Source organism: Denticeps clupeoides, chromosome 17 (assembly GCF_900700375.1).
Source record: "Denticeps clupeoides chromosome 17, fDenClu1.1, whole genome shotgun sequence".
NCBI lineage: Eukaryota > Metazoa > Chordata > Actinopteri > Clupeiformes > Denticipitidae > Denticeps > Denticeps clupeoides.
The window spans coordinates 18,593,672-18,620,313 of NC_041723.1; the positions used below are offsets into that span (position 1 = coordinate 18,593,672).

At 44.5% G+C, this 26,642-nt stretch overlaps 1 protein-coding gene across 2 annotated transcripts; it reads right to left on the reverse strand.

The window, feature by feature from the left end:
• Positions 1-759: 759 nt before the first annotated feature.
• Positions 760-25,810, reverse strand: dapk2b (death-associated protein kinase 2b). Of its 2 annotated transcripts, XM_028958410.1 has the most exons (12): positions 25,695-25,810; positions 24,725-24,910; positions 9,641-9,862; positions 8,196-8,334; positions 6,519-6,648; positions 6,292-6,340; positions 6,163-6,189; positions 5,907-6,059; positions 5,532-5,577; positions 3,181-3,270; positions 2,655-2,726; positions 760-2,418 (listed from the first exon to the last, which is right to left on the reverse strand). In XM_028958410.1, the coding sequence occupies exons 2-12, from the start codon at positions 24,799-24,801 to the stop codon at positions 2,293-2,295; spliced, it is 1,131 nt and encodes a 376-aa protein (XP_028814243.1). In that variant the 5' UTR covers positions 24,802-24,910; positions 25,695-25,810; the 3' UTR covers positions 760-2,292. The 2 variants fall into 2 exon arrangements, with proteins under 2 accessions (XP_028814243.1, XP_028814242.1); XM_028958409.1 differs by lacking the exon at positions 760-2,418 and having other exon boundaries at positions 2,668-2,726; positions 3,181-4,864.
• Between the last annotated feature and the right edge of the window lie 832 nt (positions 25,811-26,642).

Sequence of the window (26,642 nt, forward strand, 5' to 3'; positions counted from 1 at the left end):
ACTCATAATGGAAGAAAACGTCCTCATGGGCCTAGAGGACAAGGTGCACTCTGGGACAAGGGAATTGAGACAGGATTAGTAAAAAATGTGGGCCAAGCAGGAAAGTACAGAACAGACCCTGCAGAATTCAGCTTATCCCCAACTCCTTAATAATCAAACCAACCCCCCCCCCCCAGATATTAGACACTGATAGGATTGGGGTTAGAGTTCATTTGCTTTTATTACATAATAAATCCTGAACTGGTTCTAACAGAGAAAAACTGGCTTTTTCAGTTTGATATAAATGGGCTTGTATTTATACTTGCTATGTTAGTGGTTGTGACATATGGTGAGGAAATTCATTTTCAGGTGGCTTATTGATGGCCTAGCAGTTAATGAAGCAGCGCCCATAATCAGAGAGTTGCTGGTTCGAATCCCGATCCACTGAGGTGCCACTGAGAAAAGCACCATCGCCACACACTGCTCCCCTGGCACCTCTCATGGCTGCCCACTGCTCACCAAGAGTGATGGGTCAACAGCAGAGGACATATTTCATTGTGTGCACCGTGTGCTGTGCTGCAGTGTATCATAATGACAATAATTCACTTTCACTATAATGAATAATTATATATGGGTCAGGGTTGAGGTGATGAGGTGCCATATTACGCAATGTACTTGTCTTTCTGTCTTATAAACCTTTTTTTGCAATGTGTAGACTGGACTACTACATTCTAATGTATTCTAAAAAATGCATTTGATTGGCGAGTAAGTCACAGAAAAATACATCACTTGTTTATTTTTTTTTTCAGTTAATCCCAAGTTTAAGACATGTACAGGAAAATACTGAAGTAATGAATTGCTTAAATACAAGCAGTATGTAAACATAACAAGCAGTAACAGACATATGAAGGTGACAAGAAAGTCCAGTGACAGGAATTAAGGTTTTGGCACAGAAAACAGCATCAACATCTTCATGATTAAGAATATATTCTCAGGACCGGTTGGAATTAGGTATAATATCACATACAAGGCCACCATGGTCTGGCTGGGAGAACTCTTTTAAACTAAACTATTATCATTAAGGACACAGTGCAGTGATAATACTTTTTAAAATAAAAAAACAATTTACATAGTAATTATAACAGACAACAGTTACGTGTGAAAAGGCTAATGTCTTCCATCTACATCAGACATGATAAAATTCCAATCATTACTGCTAATCAAACATAACTTCCATCAGTGTGAACACAAAATTGTTTCTTTTTTGTTAACTCACATTTGCCTTTTCACTTGTTACATGACAGGCTCTGACATAAAAAACAGGAATACAGGCACTATGTCATGTCAAGTGTGATCACAGGTTAGAAATGTCTCAGCTTTCTTAAATATACTCAACTTTATGTGACATTAATAAATGTGAATAAACAAGAAGAAATGCAAGGCATTATTGACTATGCAGGCACTCTCATATGGGTATGAATATATTTCGTGGTTAGAAAAGTTTAAATGTTAAAACTGAATAGATATTTTATGGAAAAAGCATCATGTATTCATTAAGAATACAGAATTAAATTCATCTTTGCATTATGCGCACCATTATTTATTGGGTCATACATATTTAATGAAAAATCTAAGAATATGATAATATTTAAATGATAGGCAAATTTGATCTGTCAATTTTATATGAGAAATAAACAGGCATTTAGAGCCCTGGCATTAATGTAAGGCACATGTTAAGATGGTGAAGGCACTTGTTTAAATGGAAATAATCAATTTCAAGTATAATTTATAACAACCTGTAATTAATAACTCCTGTAATCACCCATAATAATAATAGTGGTGGCCTGCGGTTAAGGAAGCGGCCCCGTAATCAGAAGGTGCCACTGAGGTGTCACTGAGCAAAGCACCGTCCCCACACACTGCTCCCCGGGCGCTTGTCATGGCTGCCCACTGCTCACTCAGGGTGATGGGTTAAATGCAGAGGACAAATTTCACTGTGTGCACCGTGTGCTGTGCTGCTGTGTATCACATGTGACAATCACTTCACTTTATCACTTTACCCCACCCTGACCTCTGTACATGTTATAACCTACAAATTATGTACAAAAAACTAAATAAAACTGTGCAGAATGTTGTTCATTTCAAACTCTTATTCTGCTCTACACAACGTTGTAATGTGTTCCACGGATAGCATATCTCACATTCCTCAACGGGTTGCAGCCTTGATTGTCTTGGAGTTTTTTGCCTGAGAGTAAAACTACACACTGTCATATTTTGCGGCCTTGTAGGTGGTCTTGGTGGCCATGTGGAGCTTTAGGAGGTGCTGCTCCTCTTGCGAGTTCGAGGTCTCCTCACCAAGACTTCATCCTCATGGTCACTCTCTAGATCCCTCTCAAAAGTAGCCAGTGTGCTCTCAACAATACCTGTAATGGGCTTGGCCTGCAACCCAGAACACAGTAACATAACGGACTAGAATGTCAGAATGTTTGATTAAAATCTAATTGAACTATTAAGATCTCAGATTTGGTTTTGCTGTAATCTGAACAGTGTACTGGTGAGTCTATAATGTCTGAATGACATGTGCTGCAAACACAGATGGGTTTTTATTTGTTTGGGAAATTTCAATAATCTCAGACAGCCTCACATTGCATATGAGGAAGGCCTGATGAACCAACCTGAGCTTTCAGATGGCCCATCTTCATCATGCGTGTTAAATGATTGCAAAGAGCTACAATCCTAAAGGACACCTGGGGACAGAAGAGATCTGTTACTTTCTAAAAAACATTTACTTTCTAAAAAAATACAGTCATACCTGTCAGTGCAACTGATATTAAAATGAGTGGATAATACCAGTGCAACTGATATTAAGATAATTGAAAAAAGTTAATAACGAATGTAGCTTTCAAAGCGAAAGCTACAACTTGGGTTAACAAATGCAACATTCCATTTGTAAGAGACTAATAGTAGCTGATAAAGTTCCTTTCTACATGTATGCAGATATTCCATCACTAACAGACATTTCCAGAGTCATTAACAACATGAACAATGTCAGGATTGGATTCTTTGTAATGCACCAATTGTTTCATATATAAAAAAATTAGGACATTTCTAAATTACCCTAAACTTTTGCACAGTAGTGTAAACAGCTTGAACAATTAACACCAATTTCTCTGAACAGGAAAAACATTTAGGTAGTGTTACCTTCCACCGGCGCCGGGCATATTGCTTCTTGAAGTTGTCCAGGTTGATCACAGACTGTCTACGTACAAGAATTTGCCTGTGATCTTCAGGCTATGAAAAAGAAAAAAAGAGAGAGAACAAAGAACATAATTTTGTGATGGATATTTAAATCTGATGCGCCAAGTATTAAGAAATTAATAATAGTATTTTGAAGTAGTCAGTGTAGTCAGAGATCAGTTTTTGATGATATTCTAAAGCTCAACACATTTTATTGTGTTCACACCTTTCTACTTCCTGCAATGGCCTTGCTGCACATGTAACACCCACCCATCATACAAAACCTGCAAATGGTTCCTTTATCTTCTTTTTAAACAGTACAAACCAATAAGAAAAGTGTCACTGCACACACATTCACACAAAATATAACCAAATATAACAGCACTACATAAACCAAACAACACTACAATTACTTTAAGTGCATTATGACATATATGAATGACTACGTCTAATAGAAGTGCAGAAAATGATGAAGTCCAAGCTGTCCCAATAAACGGTCATATTACATATGAATTATTAAATGTTTTGTCACACAGCCACTGCCCCATACAATAGCACTGGTGTGTTAAACAATAAACAATAAGAATGGAATGGAAGCTGACAGACTTCTGTTCTACTCCAATAAAGGAAGTCTATTTATGACCTATAATATAATAGGTTTAGTCATAAATATACAAAGACAGTAACAAAGTATTAAAGATGTGATCATCCACAAACACGTTGGGTTTAGCATCTGAATAAGGTGCTATTAAAATGTGTAAATATGCAAATATTTCAGTGTTCCTATGAATTATCACACATACTGACACAAACGGATATTGTGTAGATTTAGCTGATTTCTACAGGTTCTCCCCCAAAATGTGTGGTCACACAATGCAGCCATAAAATTTACAGTTATGAACAGTTATTGAAACCAACAGAAATATTGGGACCAAAGGATGGTGTTCATTAGATAGGTGACTAAGTAAATATTTAGTCTAATGTCACCACAATGTTGCTGTGTAGTGTATCAAGTTTCCTGCTAGCCTGACTCCTTGACATCTTGTCTGGCCTCAGCACATAGTCAGTCACGGCTGGTGTTGTGCTCCTTCAGAGCTTCACCAATGTTGTCGTTGAGCAAGTGTTCATTTCCCGGTTTGGCGTGAAGTGAGCTTACGACCTCCTGCAGCCACTGCAGTTCCGTAGTCAGTTCCTGCTTCAGGGCACCCAACCGGGCCTGCCTCTCAACAAATCGATTCCCGATGCTGGCCAGGCTGCTGTCAACCTTTCTAATGTCCTCTCGAAGGCTCTTGCGCTCAGCCTCCACCTTGCGGAACTCGTAGCGAACACGGGAGAGCTCCTGGCGCATGCTCTCTCCCTGCTCTCGATACCAGCCTTCCTTTTCCTGGTAGATGGAAAACAGGGCTTCGGCGTCGGCCTGCAGTGATTCCCGGACGTCCGCCAACCCCTCAGAAGCCATCTGCATCAGGGCGATGTCCTCCACTATGCGGGCAAATCGCTCAAAGTTGGCATAGGTGTTGTTGCAAGGAATGCTTGAGTGAGACTGGATGGTGTATTCTTTCAGACGCTTGGTCTTCAGCGTCCTGGGATCAAGCTTTTGCTGTTTGTGGACATTGAAGAAGGTGCCTTCATCTTTGTGCTGGTGGGACTTTGGACAGAAGGAACACCATGTCATGGTCAGACCATGTTATACAGACACACAGGGAACAGACAATAATGTGGGTTGGAACAGGACTCTGAAGGGTTAGTGGTGTTCACACAGAAGCTGCAGAGATGCATGGGTCATATCCAGAGCTCTCCACTCCATTAGCATCCAGGCCAACAAGTTTTCATCCAATACGTCACACCTCCACACACATACATGTAGCTGGTGTGATAAAAAAAATCATCATAGAACATGCATAAAAACTTCACACAACAGGAAAATGTGGCTTTGGTGACAACGGCACACACTGTGAACATATTATCTTCAGCATGCTATCTATCTATCTATCTATCTATCTATCTATCTATCTATCTATCTATCTATCTATCTATCTATCTATCTATCTATCTATCTATCTATCTATCTATCTATCTATCTATCTATCTATCTATCTATCTATCTATCTTTCTTTAATGTATCCACATCAAAATGCAGACCATATAATAAAGTACTGGGGGAGACCACTGTGTTACTAATGCATGTGTTTGATGCATAAACTTGCATTTGAAGTGAATATGAAGTGATATGAAGGCAATGAAGTAAACTGATGAAAAACCCACACTGGATCAGAAGAACATGCTTTCAAATGGACCCCAGCCTGAGGGTTTACCTTTATCCAAGGGTGATTGAGGGCTTGCTTGATTGTCATTCTCTTTCTGTAATACAAAGATCAAAAGGGAAATTGTTCACATACTGAGCAGAAACACAAGGCTGCACTGGGTGATTACTTCACAAGCTTGGTCTTGTCTTGCCGAAAGGAACGAGAAACTGTGTTGAAAGACACATGTGACCACATGAATTAAGTTGGGTGCTGCGTCTGGTGATGCCCGTAGACAATGCTACATGTTCCTGCAGGTACACACCATAACACAATTAACAGGCTACGTTAACTCATAATAAAATGATCTTGTGCTGTTTCTATATCTGGAGAGTCAATTCACACTGATGAATCTTCTCTCAATTTGATTTGACCTTGAACTCTCACCTTTTGTTGTTTACCAGCAACTGTTTGATAAAGCTCTTGGCCAGATCACTAGTGCTGCTGAAAAACTCCTCATCAAACTCATAGTTCATGGCTGAGATGTTTGCAAGAGTCTCCTGCTTGGACTCGCCCAGGAAAGGCGAAGCGCCGCTCAACCTGGTAAAAAAAAAAACATGAGCAGTTCAGCCTAAAAAATATTCACACCCGGGAGTGTGAAAACAATGAAAAAATTCACCCTCCTTCCCTCTTTCACACTCACAAAATGTATGTGATTACGCCGATACTCCTGCAGTGGGAGAAGGGTACGCAAAATTAATCCACAGAAATGCATGACACTCAATGCATGAAAAAAAAACAACAAAGCGCTAAGCAAATTGAAGGCTCTCACCACATATCAGCCTCTAATCCCAAAGGCTCATAGTTGACAATCTCTGGAGCTGGGGTAAAAAACAGGTCACAAGCATAAATACAATGGCAGTTTTAAATAGGAAGAAAAGACAATGGGAGACATCCAAACACGGTGGCCTCACAAACCTTGCTTTTGTTTTTTATATTTAAAAGAATATATATGATGTGTATTGATAGATTTATTGTTCTGTCAGTTATTTTGCTCACCAACAAATTCTGGCGTTCCAAAAATGTTTTTGAATTCAACATCATCGTCAATTTTATGTGCAAGGCCGAAGTCAATGAGTTTGATCTTTGGCAGTAGGACATTACTGTCCAACAACATTATGTTTTCAGGCTGGGAAGGAGAAACACAAACTTTGTTAGCTGGATCCAAGAAGAGGTCAATTACTGCTGCAGAACAAGACCTAAACAGAAAAAATATTACTGATAATATTACTTAATATGTATATATTAATAAGCAGTATTTCTGTTTCATGTATCTCCCATCTGGTCACACAAACAATCTTGATCACAATGCACTGCATTATTTAGATTTAAGGATACTTAGCAGATGGCTGGGAGAAAAAGATGAATTATGTTTTTGTCAGTTCTACTAGGTACTTGTACTATATTGACTGGGTTAAATAGAATTGTATTACTAAAAAAGACTAAAATACAATGCTCATTCACTAAAACTAGACTAAAATAGTCGTGGATAATTCTGACTAAAACAAGACTAAAATGCCCAGTCGACTGAAACTTGACTAGATTAAAATTAGTATGGACGTGACTAAGACTAATAAAAAATAAAATGACAGCTGGACGCAAAGACTAGCCTAAAACTAAATTAGGACAGGTTGCTGAAAACAATTATAGCCAGTCGATGGGTTAAGATTCTACTGCAAACTGTGTATTTACTCATTCCAGAATTTCCACAGTGCTTCTATATTTTTGACACAAACCCCATTGTGTATGTGTGTGTGTGAGTGTGTGAAGGATGTGAACTAGGCTGCAAGAAACCCTGGCTGATCTTGTTTAAATGAATGATGTGAGAGGGGTGAGGAGAAGGGTCATCAGGAAAAAACAGGATGGAGATTAGTGGGGAATAGAGCGGCTGACATCCTGCTTATATAGAGGAGATAACCTTCCGGTGTCTGCACGCCTGGCACCAGGCTAGAGGGTTCGGCCGAGACGTGCAGAACTCTTTCAGCTGACAGCCACACAGTACCCCCCACTGACACCATTTCTACTCCATTCATGAGGGATCTCAACCTTAAACACAACCTTATACACAACATGATGGACCGAAACAAAGGAAATGTCACTATTAGTATTACTTAAATATGGAACTCTGTTTCCATTTTGGGAAGTTTTTAACTTTTACTACAGTTCAAAGTCAAATAGCAGAGGATATTACAGGGTGGTAGTAGCCTAGTGGGTAACACACTCGCCTGTGAACCAGAAGACTTAATACAACAACAACAAGATTTATTTCTTCTGTATTAGCAAATGGTTTTGAAAATGTAAAGATGGGTGGACTTAAAGTATTAAAGTATTATTTGACCTTGGGTATCTCTACTTGAATTCAAGTACATGATATGTTTACTTGATTGACCACTGGAAATAGGCAAAAAGCTTATAAGGTACTCATTTCTGGTTTCAAAAAGTCGAACCCTATCATACTTCATCCCAAGAGAACACATGTTGCCATGCAACCAAATTGTAACAGAATGAGAAGCAGAACACAGCTCTAAAAGGGCAAATTACCCAGTTTTGCAGAAGAAATGTTCTGCTGCCATGGCAACTTTGCCACTTATAAGAGTGTGTGAAATGCGGGGGCCCTGAGACTCGTGTGTTATTGAATTTTTTCTACCGTTCTCCTCCTGGAAGGGAAGCAGATACCTTGAGATCGAAGTGGGCGATTTTTTTGGAATGGAGGTACTGGACTCCGTCAAGAATCTGTTTTATAAACTCTGTGGCCTCCTCCTCGCTCAACGACTCCTTTTGGGCCAGGAAGTCGAAGAGCTCACCTCCAGACACCCTGAATGCAACAATGAAACAATGGGAACAATGACAAAATAGTTTCATTATCTGAAAGTCAACCACCGCTGCCTCAGTATCTGGACCCTATGCATGTTTGCATCATTACGGCTGCACCATCAGATCAACATGCAGTGATGCAGCAACCCTACATTGCAAGGATGATAATCGCCAAGAAAACAGAAGACAATGGGTTCTACTTTCATCCCAGAGCTTGCTGCTTACATCTGTAAAACCATGGGACCTAATCTCTATACTTACGGTTCTAACAAACCACCCCATGTTCTTTTCATGTCTGGCCAGGCCTAAAACCATGATCACTAAAATTCTCAATTCTTAGAATAGAACAATTCTCTCCACAAGACAACATAAGTTGAGCTCAACTAATTATACTGTCCTAAGTCATACTGGCGGCTAGAGCGTTTGCTCATCTCGGCAGTTGTCACTGTGTGAGGGTATGTGTATCTCAGTCTGGGTCATGTGCAACACTAAGGGAATCAGCTCTGTGCTACGAACACTCTGTCCTCTCCTGCCCGGTGTAAGCTGTCACCCGGTGTAAGCTGTCACCCTGTAGCGAAGGCGGTAAGAGCAGCTGGCCATCTCTGACAGTCACCAGCATTCACTGGACCTTTCATTCCATTCTGTCGCCAATTAGTTCTAATTGGGCCATGCACACATTAGGGCCAGGTCAGAGAGCAACTAAAGGCCTCCCAGTGGACCCCGAGGCTTACCTACACTTTCAGCAGGTTGCTGGCCAAACAAATTCATTCAGAGTCGTTCCACAGTACTCTGAGCTACTTCAGATTCTACTATTATTATTATTTAATTGGCTTATGCCTCAATTAGAGGGCCAAGTGTGTCGAAGGATGTGTTTGCCTGAAAAGGCTGTCTGTCCTATTTGGGAGGTTCCTGCAGTGAACTATGGATTGAATTGGATTTGTGGATTCATTGCATGGATTTTTTTCAGGACATGGTTACTACCACAAAGCAAAATGCCAAGAATAACAAAAAGATGCAAAAATTGTATATGCTGTAATTGGTTAAACCATATGAAGCATCTGAAAGACTAATTCAGCTGTTTCAAACAAAACCTGTTTGACAGATTCTTTTCACTGAAATTGTTAATTACAAATCCTGTCCTAGCTCAGTGTCCTCCACGACACACACTGTTATAGCACTGCAGACATATCAAGCAAAATAAAGTCCATAAATGCAGCTTTAGCCTTCCATCAGTCTCTGATTGATCCCCCTGTATCCCATGCATCATGTCCGCAATGTATAGTAAAGTGTTCATGATTTTCACTCACAGCTCCAGAATGAGGATCACGTCGGTGCGGTTCTCATAAACGTCATGCAGTGAGATGATGTTTGGATGCTGCAGGTCCCGTAGGATGTCCACCTCGCGCTCGATCTCCTCCCGCCTCACACCACGCCGGCTTGCCCGGCTCTGCCGCTTCTTGATGAACTTGGCCGCATACTCCATGCCGGTGCTCTTCTCCTTACACCTCTTCACTACGGCAAACTGTCCACTGCAGGAGACAGGCAAACAAAGGGCTGCTCAATATGAAAATGTACACTGATTGTAATGTTATTTAATTTTGAGCAAAACTGTAAAAAACATGGATATGGTTTACTTCAGTGAAACCACCAGATAAATCCTGGTTTCTGGCAACTGCTAACCGACGATGAAACAAACCAGAGGGTTACCACCACCACCATAACAACTACAGCTTCAGGGATCTTCAAATGTACCTGTAGCATTATAATGGACACGTAATGTACACCATGACACTGGACTAAAACGTACTCTGCACTGTCCAGTACCTCCAAACATAGACAGATGCTCTATACTATACTTTGGACTTTCCACCTCTACAACTAAAGGACTTTTTCTCTTCTTGGACAAATCATCACAAACCCTGCACTGATACCAATTGCAGACTCACTCTACCATGGAAGGGGGTCCCTCTCTGTATCACTCCTTCCAACTCTAGGAGAGTTTTTGTGAGGAGTTTTTCCTTGTGTACAGAAGGATCAAATGTGGGGGGTGTCAACTGTAGGGTCTATCAAAGCCCATTGAGACATACTGTATATGATGTTGGGCTATAAAAGAAATAAATGTGGTTGTTGTTACTTTACTCTTAAAATGTAATGCTTTCACAAAGCAAAATGATCTCAAACAACATTAAAGAATATGTTCTATGGTTAATTCTTTCAACAAGTACAAAGTTCAATTACACTGAAAAATATATGAATCATTTCTAGCCTTCCCTACAATATATACCGCATTAAGTCCATCTGACAAACCAGTATAATTTTAGGCATTCCGTTTCAGACTATTTGGAAATATGGTGGTCTACCTGTACATGGACAGTTTCAGGACAAAATGTCTACTACTTATTAGAACAGAAATCCTTCATATTGACTGAGGCCTGAACTGGAGTAGGAGGAAAGAACTCTACAGAAACACACTTTGTCTACACAAAGACAAAGAGGAATGCCTCACTCCCACTCTAAACTACATCCCAGGCCTGACCTTTCCTAAATAGTCCAAAAGAATTCCAAATATTTGTCCAAGAAAGTTCTCACAGAAGCCTGCAATTCTCATAAATTACCACAATATATGTGATTTTTAAAGTTGGTCTTATCTTTGAAGAACTTACTGTTGTCTCATGTACATTTCATTAACATTTATTATATCTCATATCTTATATCTCTAAGAAGTATTATTTGTAATTATAAATTCCATGGAATGCATATAAAAGATTAATAAAAAATTGCTTACTATAAACTTAGTATAGAAAGAAGCAATAAAACTGATCCTTTTCAGACCAATTAAGTTGCTGGTTGTCAGGATTGATGGCACCTGAGGACTCACCGGTGCCCAAACAGGACGGTGTTTTATAAGGCACAGTGTTTATGCCCTTCGGGGGCTCCGACATTTTTGTGAACTTGACCTTCTTTAGTGGACACTGCAACTGTTTGTTTTATGTGTTTTGAATTCTGGCAATCACCACAAGCTTGCGGGCTAGTTTCTGTTTATCCCGTTTATTTCCCCTGTTTTCGGCAATCGCGCAGTGTTTATTTGCATTCATGAATAAATCCTTGTTTCCAGTAAGTCCCGTCTCTGCACTTACTTCCCCCGTCAGCTCGCCAATGTGACACTGGTACATCAGCAAATGTCGGTTTGACTTTGTCAATCGCAGATCTTTATTATTTTCAATTCAAACTCAGTTGTTTCATGGAAAATTATAATTATTTATATATGCATAATAATATTCAAAACCAACTATTTTTTTTCAGATAAGTTGGAATAAATACAAACCAATGCTGAAATCACAAGCATCTATTCATTCTGTTGGCTGATTTGGGTATGATGAAATGAATCTGAACCTGTATGACCTTCAATTTCCTTCTGTTCTTCTTATTCACACAGTAATACTGCTGCTCCGCTACTCTTCAGTCATCAGGAAAGTGTTGGTGGAGGTGAGCTCTGAATCTGAGCTGACTAAGCAGTGGCTCCTGGCCTCCCAAAGCCCTAGAGAGCCAGAATTGCAAACCGTCACCACCGTCCAACCCGAGTGGAAAGGCAGATAGGGGGATTAATGTTGACAGACGAGTGGGTCATTGCTGAAGGATTTATGAATGCATTTAATGTTTTAATGTTAAAGAGTAAATTCCAAAAACAATTACAATGTCCCTCAAACCACTTTATTTCATATGATTTGCATATTCACAGAACCACAGTCAATGACTTTATCTTTCTTTTCCTATCAAATTTGGGCCAAAAAGAGATTCTCATCTTACTGTCAGGTCACTGAATTGTAGTTAAATATGTCACTGGAACTCAGTTACAAAAAAATATGATGCTGTGTAAGCATCCAAACCAACAACCATTTTGGGGTATAGATCATTCACATACCAGATAATGCAATCATCAGAATTCTATGATAAGAAAAATTAATTAAAAAGCAAAGAAAATCACAGAGAACAATCTGCCCACGTGGGTTAGACCCGACTCGAGACCACGCAATCTTAAAGTGGAAGCACTTTAATGGCAAACACTTGTTAACTGCAGGTTGGCATAAGTATACAGGAAATGTGGGTGGAGAAAAAGACCTACAACACAATCACCAAACCATCCAAATGCGCTCCTCAGCAGAAACGGTTGGCCACTGGGTTCTGTGTGCTATCAGCATAGAGCTAAATTTAGTTCTCTGCACCCCCATAGTTGTCCTCCACCTGCTGGACCCTCAACGGGATGGAGATGGCTCAGTCTGAAGGAGTCTGTGGACTGTCCCCTGCTCTCCTGTCAAATAGTGTGTGCCACGTGTGTGTTAAAAAACGGAATGTCATTATTAAAAGGGGAAGTATTCTTTTCCCCTTATAGATGTTATGACAATTTAATATTGAATGAGATTTTGGAACATCTGCCTCCATGGTGACGGAATAACGTATCATGTTACTGTTCAGAGTCATTAGCAGGAGGAGTATCAGTTCGCTTTAGAACCTGAACATGAGTGTGTTTGCCTAAACTGGACCTGAATGGCTGGGAGAAACAAAACAGACAAGAGGCTTCCACTTGGAAAGATGGGAGAGGCTGTCCTGGCCATGCCCAGTGGAGAGTGAGCTTAGAGTAAGAGGAGATTAGATAAGCGCCCTCACCCCCTCCTCTTTCGTTCTTTCTCTTGCTGTCTACAAACCAACCGGCACAACCAAAACAGGGCGTGCAGCAGACTGGGAAAAACACAAACCTGAGGGGCGTCGCAAAATGTTCTTTCAATCCATGATATCAGCTACACTTTCCCCCCACCCGCTAAGTCTGCTGTAAGCGTCCCTGGCCCAACAATAAAAAGTCGGAGTGGATATCTTATTTAGCCGCCTACGGGAGAGTGATTATCCTGGTTCATGGTTTAGAATTAGGGCTGCTCTGTAGCACTCAGAAAATGGACGAACCTTCTTGACGCAGAACAGTACAAGAGATACAGCGGTGCCATGGGAGATGTTTCCCATTCCAGGCATGTTGCTGGGTCTAGGCTCTAAGCTCCACTGAAGGGCCACCGGGACCCAGGGCCTTAGAGGAGTTTCCAGTCTCAACAGCTGAGGATGTTGACCCGGCCTGGACTGCTGCACACTGTGGCGCCAGACAAATTTTTTCAAATGTATGCCTCCACCCCAGCCGCCCCCAAGATAACAGACCACAGAACTGGTAACTAGAATAAAACATCACTACGTCTTCCACTCAGATCCTGCAGTCTAACTGTCATTATCATTAACTTGACTTTCGCGTGGCAACACAATGTCATAGAACACACTTCTACTCTTCTGATTCAGTCAGTCACTAAGAACAGATGAAGGAGATCCACCACAGGAAAAATAGTAACTAAATACTAAATGTACACACATGCATAGAATACACAGTTTACCTCCAGCTGAGCAATATGAATATTTATTTAGCATTGTCTAACATCCACTACTCACTGCACGTTCATCATTACTGTGAATTGGTTTGAAAATAATGTGCAACACACTGTATATCCACACGCGCCGACACGTGTCTGTTGCCTAAAACCGCGGCGAAGGGTGGCACAAAACCCCCTCCACCCCGCGCCTCCACAAGCTGGGCGTCGAGTTCCCTATGCTGCCCCCGCTGTTCGACGAACATATGTTCGCGGACAGGGAGGAGGCAGACGTCGAGGAGGAAGACGACAATCATCTCCTCCAAGACGAGCCAGAGGAGGACCACGAGGATGCCATTCTCCCGGATGCGCAGCCCTCTAGCCCTCCCAGCAGTCAGGGCAGCGAGCCCTCCACGGGGGACTTCGGTTTGGTCGAGGTTTGTAAAAGAGCCGCGGCCAGGCTGGGCATTGCATGGCCAGCCCTCCGTGGTGACCTCGGGGTCGAGAGGGACTTTTTCGATGGGAAAAGACTCCCTTCTCGCCCGCATGCAGCCAATCACTTGTGACTGAGGTCAGACGGTCCTGGGATAAACCCCTTTCTAACCGCGTTCCCGTCAAGGGCTACTCGGTTTTGGATATTGGTGACATGGAGGAGCTGAAGCTCTCCAGCCCCCCCACGGTCAAGGCTTCGGTGGCTCCTCACCTCCACCTGACCAGGAGGGCTTCTTTTTTGTCAACAGGGCCGTCGCTCCCAGGTAAAATGGATTGCTTCACCGCGTCCATTTATCAGAAGATTTTTACATTTACATTTACAGCATTTAACAGACGCCCTTATCCAGAGCGACTTACAATCAGTAGTTACAGGGACAGTCTCCCTGGAGCAATTTAGGGTTAAGTGTCTTGCTCAGGGACACAATGGTAGTAAGTGGGATTCGAACCCAGGTCTTCTGGTTCATAGGCGAGTGTGTTACCCACTAGGCTACTACCACCCGTTGTTGTTTAAACAACAACAACAACATTAATTTCTTATATAGCCCAAAATCACATATAGTATGTCTCAATGGGCTTTGACAGGCCCTACAGTTGACACCCCCCACACTTGACCCTTCTGCACACAAGGAAAAACTCCACACAAAAACTCTAGGAGAGAGAAAAAAAAGAAAGGAAGAAACCTTGGGAAGGAGTGATACAGAGAGGGATCCCCTTCCAGGGTAGAGTGAGCCTGCAAATGGTGTCAGTGCAGGGTTGAGGATGATATAATAATAAGTCCTACAGTTGTAGGGTTGGAGGAGTCCAGGATGTAGTCAGTGTCATGGTCTAGATTACGTGTCCACAATGATGTTACTGGTCCATTTGAAGATCCCTGAAGCTGTAGTTGTAATGGTGGTGGTGGCTGTGGTGACCCTCTGGTTTGTTTCATGGTATGTCCTTGTTTAACAGTTGTCAGGAACCAGGATTTATTTGCTGGTCTCTTCACTGGGGTCTGCCAGTAGTCTGAGTGCTTGATTCCGTGTCTCGGAGAAAAACAAACAGATGCAGCGGCAGACGGTTGCACTGTACGATGATACTGAAATATGTGGTTATAGTGGTAAATCTTCCACACTTTCTGCCAGGGCACTTAACGTGACCTCGCTCACAGACTGGGAGAAGGTTGAATTTCTCGACGTGCCGGTAGACTGTAAGAACCTTTTCGGCCCAACAGCCGAGGCAATGCGGCAGAGGTGCGACCTCCAGAAGAAAGAAGGAGAAGCCTTTGACTTCTGTCTGCCTCACAAGCCGGCACCCTCATGCCGTCTGCACGGTCTGCCGCGGAGATTAATTCTTAAGAGTTACGCGCACCTCGCGTCGCTGTGGCCGACGCATGTACCAGGTTTGATGAATTCGGGGGCGGACCTCCTCTCCAGGGGGAACCCCCTGTACAGTGAGTGGAGGCTCCACCCTCAGGTGGTCACTCAGATCTGGGAGAGGTTCGGCAGGGCTGCCGTAGATCTCTTCACCTCGCACGGAGATGCGCAGTGTCCCCTGTTCTTCTCTCTGACAGACAGCAACGTGCCGTTGGGGGTGGACGCGCTGGCGAACCTATGTACGCATTCCCGCCCCTGAGCCTGATTTGCCCCACACTCTCGCGAGTGAGGGAGGACGGTCTGACTCTCCTGCTGGTGGCCCCCCGCTGGCCGGGACGCTGTGGCTGGCAGAGATTTTCCAGCTTCTGTGGGACGAGCCCTGGCAGCTCCCGCCATGCAGGGACCTTCTGTCACATGCGCGCGGGAAGATTTACCACCCCTCTCCAGGTCAGCTGAATTTGTGGGTCTGGCCCGTGAGAGGCTGAATTTGGACGCGGCTGGTCTCCCTGCCAGGGTGATCACCACATTTCAGAGTGCTAGGGCTCCATCCACGCGCACACTGTATGATAGCAAGTGGCGCGTTTTCGAACATTGATGCGAACAGAGGCGGGTTGTGCCCTTTGTGTACTCGGTTACTGATGTGTTATGTTTCCTGCAGGACATGTTGGACAAGGGCAGGGCATTTTCCACTGTCAAAGTGTATCTGGCCGCTATAGTAGCGTGCCACGTGGGGTTTGACAACACGTCTGTTAGTAAGCATCCTCTCCTTTTAATGCACCTCTCCTTTTAATGAAAGGCGCCTGCCGGCTCCGGCCGGCTAGTCAGCTATTAGTCCCTTCGTGGGAATTGCCCCTGGTCCTGCAGATGTTCTCAGAACCTCCCTTCGAGCCTCTGGAACAGGTGAGTGTGAAACTCCTGACCCTTAAGACAGCTTTACTTCTCGCGCTGTCCTCAGCAAAGCGGGTGAGTGAGATTCATGAACTTCGGCCTGGGCGATGCTAGGGTCGTGCTGTTACCTAACCCTGCATTTGTTCCCAAGGTTGTTAACTCTGCTTATAATTGTAGCGCTGTGGAGCTGAGCGCTTTTCACTCCCTCCATTTGCTTCAGAAGAAGATCGGAGGCTGCATTGTTTGTGTCCGGTATGTGCTTCGCGGGTTTACACGGACAGGACCAGAGATTTCAGAGGGAGTGACCAGCTGTTTGTGTCCTGGGCTCCTCCATACAGAAGTAAGCCGATTTCATCTCAGTGTTTATCGCGCTGGCTGGTGGAGGGAATCGGCATGGCCTACCATGCACAGGGTCTCCCGCCCCCGCAGGGGCTTAGGGCTCATTCCACTACAGCCACGCTACCTCTTGGGCTTTATTCAGGGGTGTTTCTATACATGATATTTGTGCTGCTGCTAGCTGGGCTACACCGCACACATTTATTAGATTTTACCGACTTGACATCACAGCGCCGCCGCTCGCGCACGCTGTGCTTAGTGTCGGTGCCATAGTGAGATACCAAGCGATACCAAGCGAATGTTTGAAAGAGAACGTTAGGTTACTTAACGTAACCCCGGTTCTCTGATAACATGAGTGAGGTATCTCACCACTTCCACCTCCTTGCATTTGGCACGGGAAGAGCATGCTAGAAAAGGCCGTTCCAGTGGGCTGCAGCACCTGATATAGGGAGGCGGACGTGGTGTCACGGCGGACATGGTGTCATTGGTGCTTCCGCGATCGGTCACGCTGAGGGCGTTCCCATAGTGAGATACCTCACTCATGTTATCAGAGAACCGGGGTTACGTTAAGTAACCTAACGTTATTTGCAGGGTGGCCTAGCGGTTAAGGAAGCGGCCCCGTAATCAGAAGGTTGCCGGTTTGAATCCCGATCCGCCAAGGTGCCACTGAGGTGCCACTGAGCAAAGCACCGTCCCCACACACTGCTCCCCGGGCACCTGTCATGGCTGCCCACTGCTCACTCAGGGTGATGGGTTAAATGCAGAGGACAAATTTCACTGTGTGCACCGTGTGCTGTGCTGCTGTGTATCACATGTCAATCACTACACTAACTAACTAACTATTTATTCTTACCATATGTATATAGCATTGTCACAAATAATATTTTGTATTTTTCTTCTATCATTTTCATGATAGATGTCTGCACTGAAGGAGTTGCTTTTAATCAAATTTTTCATGCATATAGAGACTAGGGCTGAAACGATTAATCGAATAACTCAAATAATTCAATTACAAAAATTATTCGACGAAAATTCTTTGCCTCGAGGCTTTGTTTAATTCGTCACCAAAGTCCATCTATTATCGTATCACTCCCGTGGAGCTATGCAGTGAGGAGCTGCGCAGTACCGGAATCATTGTTTTACACGGACTGTTTTAACTGACGTTAATGAATGCTAATGAATGTAGATTTGTCCATCTGTTGCATTTATTATTACTACCTTATGTATATGTGTGTGTGTGTTTGTGGTGCGGGAGAATTACATGACTGAGGTCTTTGTATTTATTCTCTTGCTACTTATCATGCCTCGTCACTATCGACTCATAACACAGGCTACAATAATTCCAATAATTACAAATAATGTAGGCTCTAAGAAGCGCTAATGTTCATATCAGTTAGCTATCATAATACGATACCTTTTAGAAGCTCCGAGTCCGCTTGGAGAACTGCAGTTCACAAGAGGGTGTTTTCGGTTCAGGTGCTGTAGCATTGACAACATACTTTTATGGTAGGACAGGTCTGTTTTACAGTGTATACACTGCACTACGTTGTCCACCTTACGCAGAGAAAAATGGTCCCACACTTGAGACATTTTTTACCTTTTTACGTATCTTACGCCATCTTTGAAATGTGCTTCAGGTAAAACAAGTGCACCTGGCTGCAACTGGTGTGGAGCTCCACAATAGGCGGAAACCTATTGTAATCGAATTATTCAAATAATCGTTTCAACCCCTATAAGATAGTAATAATAAATGCAACAGATGGATAAATATACATTTATTAGCATACAGATTTACTTTTGGCCGAGTTTATAGCATTTGTTGTACATCACAGTGCACATCTCTCTCTCTCTCTATTTTGCACATAACATTGCACAAAGACAAACATTCTACCAACCTACCTCATCTGGATACAACTGGAAACTGAACTTTAAGTTGGATTATTAGTAATACTTGAATTGTTTATTTATATTTTCTTTTTACTATTTTGAACCTTTATACTTTTTATTCTATACTCTTTATTCTCAGATGGGCTATAGCAGGGGGTACACCCCTTTTTTTCCTTTTTTATTAAAATAAAACTAAGGACAAATAGGCTAACCTATGTTTCTTTTTTCGTTTACATCATGAATTTTTCACAGAAAGATTGATTATGTCACGTCTACAGACTTACGGGGGAAGGAGTTCACGAAAAATGCCGGAGACCTAGAAGGGGCGGAAACATCCGGCATTTATGGGGCGTCAGGATTGGAGACAGGTGTGGAGCCCAGCTGCAGGCAATCCTGACAGAGCCCCCCCTCCAAGGGCTACGTCCTCGGAGCCTCAACAGTACCATCAGTGGAGGCGGCGGGGCGGACGGCCTGGCTCCCCAGCGTGGTCCCGCATGGCGGCCCCGGACCCTCGGCCTGGCTCCCCAGCGTGGTCCCGCTTGGCGGCCCCGGACCCTCGGCCTGGCTCCCCGGCGTGGTCCCGCTTGGCGGCCCCGGACCCTCGGCCTGGCTCCCCGGCGTGGTCCCGCATGGCGGCCCCGGACCCTCGGCCTGGCTCCCCGGCGTGGTCCCGCATGGCGGCCCCGGACTCCTGTACCTGCACACAGTAATCAGGGCCGATCCATATGGGTACGTGTGGGCCCTGTCTCCACACGTCCCCTCTGACACGTCTTGTGTCACCCCCTGCAACGCGCAGGGAGATTGTCCCAGAGCCTCCGGCGACTGTTCCAGGCACCCCAGGCTGGTGCCTTCTGGGACTATACAGCCCCTCTCGCTGCACGGCCCTGGTGCCAAGGGGGGGGCATTGCCAGACCATCCGGCTAGCCCCTTCTGCGTCCGTTGGGACAAGTAGGCCCTCTTCCAGCTGGGTCCTCATGCCTACCAGGGGGCTCTATGGCGCTCCACCCCTCTGGAGGTGGACACAGACCCATGCCTGGCCCACCCTCCTCACCGGCTACCGGAGGACCCAGCTCAATCGCTTCCCCACCTACCCTCCCCTCAGGAGGAGTCCCCAACCCGAACTGCACCCCCCCAAAAAAGTCTTTGGGGGAGCACCCCCCCCGGCTGGACTTAGGGGTACCTTGGGGCTTGTCCACCTCGCCTTGGACCAGCACATTCGGGTCAGGAACCTCCTCCCGGGGGTTCGGCTCCGCGGCTGGGTTGCCATCTGGTGGACACAAAGAGGGGAAGTGGGGGCGACATACGGACACATACGGCTCCCTCTCCGGGCTCTCCGGGACCTCCTCAGGGGGCACAGCCAGGATCTCGGGAGGTGCGACCTTTTCGTCGCCCGCCAGTGCTTGGTCTTCTTGCCACGGATCCTGACTGGTACTGGATGTGGTGGAGGGGCAGAGTTCGATTCCTGGCTCAGGCTCTGGCCGATCAAACTCCGCCCTCAGTCTCTGCTGGAAGTCCCGAAAACTCCTGTCGGTCTCTCCCTGCTGCCAGAGGGCTGTGCTCCAGCCCGATGCTGATCCAGTCAGACACGTGAGGATGGCAGTGATCTCATCTGTGTCTGCTGCCCCACTGAAGGGTCCTGGGACCATTTGGCTGTCCCACACGGGGCTGGGCACGTTGCTGGAGATGGTGGTGGGCGTGTGGCGTGGGGGGTGGTGGACGTCTTCTCCAGCATGCGGGGGTGCTGGTGATGCGCTGCCGTTCAGCTGGGGAACGTCCGAGCAGAGGGAAGGCGGGTCGGCGACTGGAGCTGGGAGGGCATCTTCCCTGTGAGGCAGTTCCGGCAGTGCAGTTGCTGGCTGGCGACCTCCTGTCGCCCTGTTCCACCAGCTTACCCCCGCATCGCTGTCCTCCTCCTCACTGTTGTCGCACCTCTGGGACTGACGTGGGTTTCCACGGACCTCGCAACGATCATGGACGGGCACGATGGGCGGAGCCATCCCGGCACCGACTGCCCAATCGGCGTCATCCTCGTCATAGTCCATGTCGACCTCATACCCTCGGAAGTCACGTGGATCTTCACGGATGTCGCGACAATCTCGGACGCGCGCGCTGGGTGGAGCCATCCCGGCCCCGACTGCCCAACGAAAATCCACGACATTGTCGCTTTCGTCATCCGTGTCCTCCCACCTGTGACTCCAAGGGTCGTCCACCCTGCGGACATCCTGGACCCAGGGTGCGATCAACTCCCAGGGACAGTACTCTGGCCATTCGGGCTGGAGCCTGCCCACCTCCTCGCTGGAGGAACGCCGCCGTTGTCGCTTCTCACCCCCCTGGAAGTGACGTGGGTCCCCACGGACCTTGCGACGATCGCAGACTGGCGCGATGGGCGGAGCCCAACTCTCGTCTCCCATGCTCTCGGCGTCGTCCGTGTTGTCCCAGTCCACGGGGAGCCTTGCCAGCAGAGCGCAGAGTTCTTGGCTCGACATGGCGAAGATCGTGGGGGTCGCATCTTCTGCGCTCGCTGCCCACGTCACTTCCTCGCTGCTGCCGACGCCAACGTCCTCGCTCCGCCCACTCACCCGCCGACGTTGTCGCTTCCGGGTTTCGCGGAGTTTCCCGGGGGTGACGTCATCACGCGGCGCCGCGTACCACTGCTTCTCGGGGAGAAAACGCTCCACCAGAACGGCCGGCGCGTCTCTCCCCTGGCATCCGCGTTCGCCACGCCGGGCTGCGTCCTTCGCGGCGTTTCTTCTCCTCTGTTTTTTACCTCTGCGCTTTTGGGTGGGTCTCGGCCATTCTGTCACGTCTACGGACTTACGGGGGAAGGAAGCGCAGAGGTCTGACATGTTGGGAAGGGGTTTTATTCATAAACAAACAATAAACTCAAATAAACAGCGGCGCGATGGCCAAAAACAATTTAACTACAATAACGAACGTAAACTTGCCCGCAGGCGTGTGCCGATTGCCAGAACACATACATTCACCCACTGAAGTCAAGTTCATGTCTGAGTTCACGAAAATGCCGGAGACCTAGAAGGGGCGGAAACATCCGGCATTTATGGGGCGTCAGGATTGGAGACAGGTGTGGAGCCCAGCTGCAGGCAATCCTGACAGATTAAATGCTCAAAAACTCAAAAGTTGGAATTATCCAATTACTTGATTAATCACTGAAAAAATTGACAGAATACTCGATTCCAAAAATATTCTATAGTTGCAGCCCTAATAGAGACAATAAAAGATTTTCTATTCTAATAATAAATACATGTACTGAAATTAATTTACATAAGATAAAATCACTTATTCCATGGGACTTTCATTTCTTGACATACTGATGAATGGATTGCTTGTCTATAAATTAACATCTGTATATATAATAAAGATAGAGATATTTATTCTGATTAGCAATGCATGAAAAGGCACAGACGTATTCTCTTTATAAAAAAAAGTATCCCACCGCTTAGGTTCAAGCGTAGTGCAACTAATTAATGTACAGTTGCCTTAATGCATAACACTGAAATGCCTATTATGATTAATATATTGATGTTATGAAACATGCCTGGAAAGGCTGCCAGAGATATTAAAGAGGAACAGATGCAGGCTTCTATTACCACATGCGTTTAATCTCAACTAGGTCAAGTTCATATGTGCAACAGAGTATGGTCCAATTTTTAAAATTCATTTATAAAAGCATGCACTTGTTCATCAAAGCAGAAGAAATTGTTTGCACTGAAACAGATTCTGAACACCAGTTTCCTCTTGTAACTGTTCTCTAGCTCTGCTGGATTGAACCCTCATACCACAGTCACCAAAAGGAAAGAATACCAGCTGAGGGCTTGGATTTACATTTACATTTACAGCATTTATCAGACGCCCTTATCCAGAGCGACTTACAATCAGTATTTACAGGGACAGCCCCCCTGGAGCAACTCAGGGTTAGGTGTCTTGCTCAGAGACACAATGGTAGTAAGTGGAATTCGAACCCGGGTCTTCTGGTTCATAGGCGAGTGTGTTACCCACTAGGCTACTACCACCCTGGATGGATGTAGCCCTCAGTCTAGAAATAAACAACATATTTTGCACAGGATTTGGCCAGCATGAAGAAACAAAATCTCTGAAATTCAGTACTGACTGTACATTGCAGTGTATCTGTATTCCTCTCAACTAAAAATACCCCACAGAAATCCACAGAAAGTCTGGATCAGAGGTTAACCACTGGACCCAGGGGGACCAACAACACCTGTCCAAATCTTTATCCATCATAACACACATACAGACACACATGTCCTGTGACCATACCTCAAACTACACCACACCTCAAAACACTTACTATTTATGCAAATCCTTAAATAAGTTCTGTTTCTATACCACCAATCCTACATATACTATATTCTACAGATCAACTGAAATACCAAATATATTTTGTTACATGCACCTGCATGTCGTAAGAACTGAATGGAGAACAGAAAACCAAACCGCAGGCCTGAGCCAGAAGCCATGACCAGACTGACTTCATTTTACAGACAGAACTACAGTGTGGACCAGATGTATGCATTTAGCAGTGGAAAACCGCTGTGGTGGAGGACATTTAACATTTTAACTGTCCATTTTAACAGATTTCTCAGACACCTAAGACAGGTGGGGTTTGATGCACATGGCTTCATGTGGCACAGGCAGGTTAGATTTCCTGACTTGAGGTCATGGACAGAGGTGTCCTTTTTTGGTAGAGTTGCATTACACAACAACTCACATCTCTCGTCTAATGGTTGGCTAGAGAGACCATCTGTCCTGATGACAGTGGGATCAGGGTGGTCTTAAAGACTGAAATGCTTACAGCAAACATTTGTCATCTAGGAGAACTAATCTGGCATGTAGTGCATCCACAGTCATGGTTTGTTCTCATGTTTGCTCTCATTATCTCATGTATAAAAAAAAAAACTTTCACTGCTTGACATGTGGGTCCAGCACATCCCATGCAGTCATCTGAGGTTTAGGTGATTCAAAAACACACCCATTAAGGGGAGAAACACATCATTTCCTGCCAGCTCTCTCTTCATCTACATAATGTAGTCATGTGGCTAATGTCGCAGCACCACAAACATCAAAGCTGCTTCCGTGCTTCCGTGGTAGTACGTGTTGGACATTTCCTCTTTTGTTAAGAGTTAACATCACACCATATCACTATATCACAACTTTCATACTCAGAGGACAGATGCAATTCTACCCACAAATGCAGCAAGAGTGTGTCAGACACTTGAAAAATTCACACTTTGCTGTTACATACAAACTTGTGTACGTTACAGTGTACTCAAAGTACACTGTGGGTATGTGTGTACTTTGTATGTTCCATAATGCAACAATGGACATGATCCCATTATTTTCTAAAAAAAAAAAGGTTACACCTTTCCTGATGTAAATTCTATCCCTGAGCATTCCAGATTCCTCTCTGAAAGAATTTGTAACTTCCTGGTGGTGAAGTTGAAATGACAAACAAATATTTTCGGGGTGACTTTGTCCCGGAACATTTTTTTGCTGCAAAAATCAGGTTTGGCCATGTTTTGGGAGGGTGGTTGAGCTTTGGACGTTAGCACAAAAATCTGACTCAGAATGTGATATCAGGTAAAGAAAACATTGAGTCCTCATTTATGTGGGAAAAGGGGAAACGAGATCATCTGGATTCAGTTGTCAGATTGAGTAGGGGGTTGATGACCTTCTGGTCTGCAGAGTAGATGAACTTTAAACTGCTGTTTAGAAAGATTGCATTATGTATTAAAATGTTGGGATCCCACATGGATCATGTTACCCACTTAGGGAAGGGTTGACCATGCATTTCTTGAAAAAACACAGGAAATAAAACTTCCATGACCTTTTCAAAGAGTTGTTTACTTGACACAAGCACAACCTGTCTAAGTGTTTTTAAGTTTGTGTGTGACAATGCTCATCTAGCCACAAGCAGAAGCATTCCTGATCTCTACATGTATCTACCACAAGTATGGGACCATTTTTTGAGATTAGTTAAATGAAAACGCCAGACACTCACCTTCCCAGCTCTTCTCCAATTTCATAGAAATCCTCCACTTTTTGTTGCTTGAATACATCCATGCCTAATGTCCTCATTGATGACAGTGGTTGGTTTGTGGTTGCAGATCAGATTAATTGAGTTTTCAGGCCAAAAAAAACAACAACATAAAAAAACGCCCTTCTGTACCCACAGAGTCCAGCTACCCTAAAGGACGAGAGGACGAAAGGGGAAGAGTCACAAACAGCAGGAGATTTCAGGGACAGGCATGATCAGGAGCTCATGAGCACAGGTCCCAGCATGTAGCTCAACATACCAACACTGGAACAAAGTGTGTGTGTGTGTGTGTGTGTATGTATGTATATAAAACACATGCACATGTATAAAAAACACACGCACATATGTATGTGTGTGTGTGTGTGTGTGTGTGTGTGTGTGTGTGTGTGTATGTACGTGCATGCAGTGACAAAAGAAGCTTTTTTGTTACTTCAAGCTTACACAAATAGAAAATTAGGGCACTAAGATGGGAGGCTCCGTACAGACTTAATGCCGGACAGACAAATTAAATGCATTTTTTTTTTTTATTCAGATGCCACAACAAAGTAGGTGTAGCCAGATAATCTGATTTTAAAAGCAGGATTAAGAGCAGTAACCAGCATCAGGATGCGTTTGCTGCAGGTCACCTTTTATTTAATCTTGTGTACGCAGTTATGCCTTTCTTTACTGTTAACTGTTATAAAAAAATACGTTGGAAAGGGTGTAAGTGCGAGTCCACGGAAGAAACTGATAACATTATTCTGCGTTCGTGTTTGTCTTCAAGGCTGAACCTTCAAATGAATTCTGACGGCAAAGCGAGTAATAAAGTGCTGACATTCTGGTCGGAATTTACATAAAAAAACGAACCTGACACATTTTTCGACACTGTATCACTGTATGAAAGTTCCGTCCTGCCGTGACACATACACACATACGGACGCGCGCGGATTCTTACCTGTTGGAGCCGCTTTTGATTTACTGCTGCATCTTAATCCCGAGCGCCACTTCTCCACTGGCCGCGACGACGGCGTGCGCCCTTATCTGTCCAGAACCGTGCGCGCGCGCGCCCCCTGTCCGCCGGCGCCAGACTGCAATGTCGCAGGCCATGTGGTGCGGGACGCGGGGCACCAACTCTATTACCGAGTCGAAAGCCAAGATCAGCAGATCAGCTTCTGTAATTAAGAAAATTTCGAATAACTAAACACACTTTACAAATGTCATTTCAATAAAACAAATTATCAACAAACAATAGTCTACTTGCGGTCTTGTTCTAATTTCACCAACGATCTTACACAGCTAATGTATAACCCTATTGTGAGCGAAATCATGTAATTACAGTACAACAACATGTATTATACAGCTCAAAGTCACATACAATATGTCTCCCTGGGCTTTGACAGTTGGCACCCCCACACAGTTGACCCTCCTGCAAAAAAAAAGCAACGTCTGCTTCTGCTAAGTAAAATACAAGGTTAAAGGAATATTGTTGCGGCTGTTTGAAGGCAATGTTGCCACCTGCAGGACGAAGTGATCATATTCGTTTTCTTCTGCTTCTCATTTTAAAATAATTTTCATACTGCAAGATAAAAATTGACAAGGTTTACTATATGGATCTGAGTCTTAATACTGTGTTCCCTTGCAGTCATATATTGATAAAGATTATCTGTACCATCACACACACACACACACACACACACACACTTTTGCAACTGGTGACTCTTGCACAACATTCGGCTTCGTGTAATCGGTACATCGCTGATGTCCTGCGCTGCTTTGTTTGGGTCTTCTTGTTCTTTGTGTACTGTCAATCACTCCCATAAATGTCTCACGCCGGCTCATTAATAAAGAGATGTTGACATAGTAGACAAGCTGAAAGAAGGTCAGTGAAAAGGTATGTACATAT

Bases quoted from the DNA above. Each gene is read 5' to 3' on its own strand.
- dapk2b (XM_028958409.1), bottom strand. From the start codon at position 24,801: ATGAGGACATTAGGCATGGATGTATTCAAGCAACAAAAAGTGGAGGAT. The intron at 9,863-24,724 runs GTGAGTGTCTGG...TGTCTCCTGCAG, and splicing joins ATTGGAGAAGAGCTGGGAAG to TGGACAGTTTGCCGTAGTGA. The intron at 4,865-5,531 runs GTAAACCCTCAG...TTCTGTCCAAAG, and splicing joins TCAATCACCCTTGGATAAAG to TCCCACCAGCACAAAGATGA.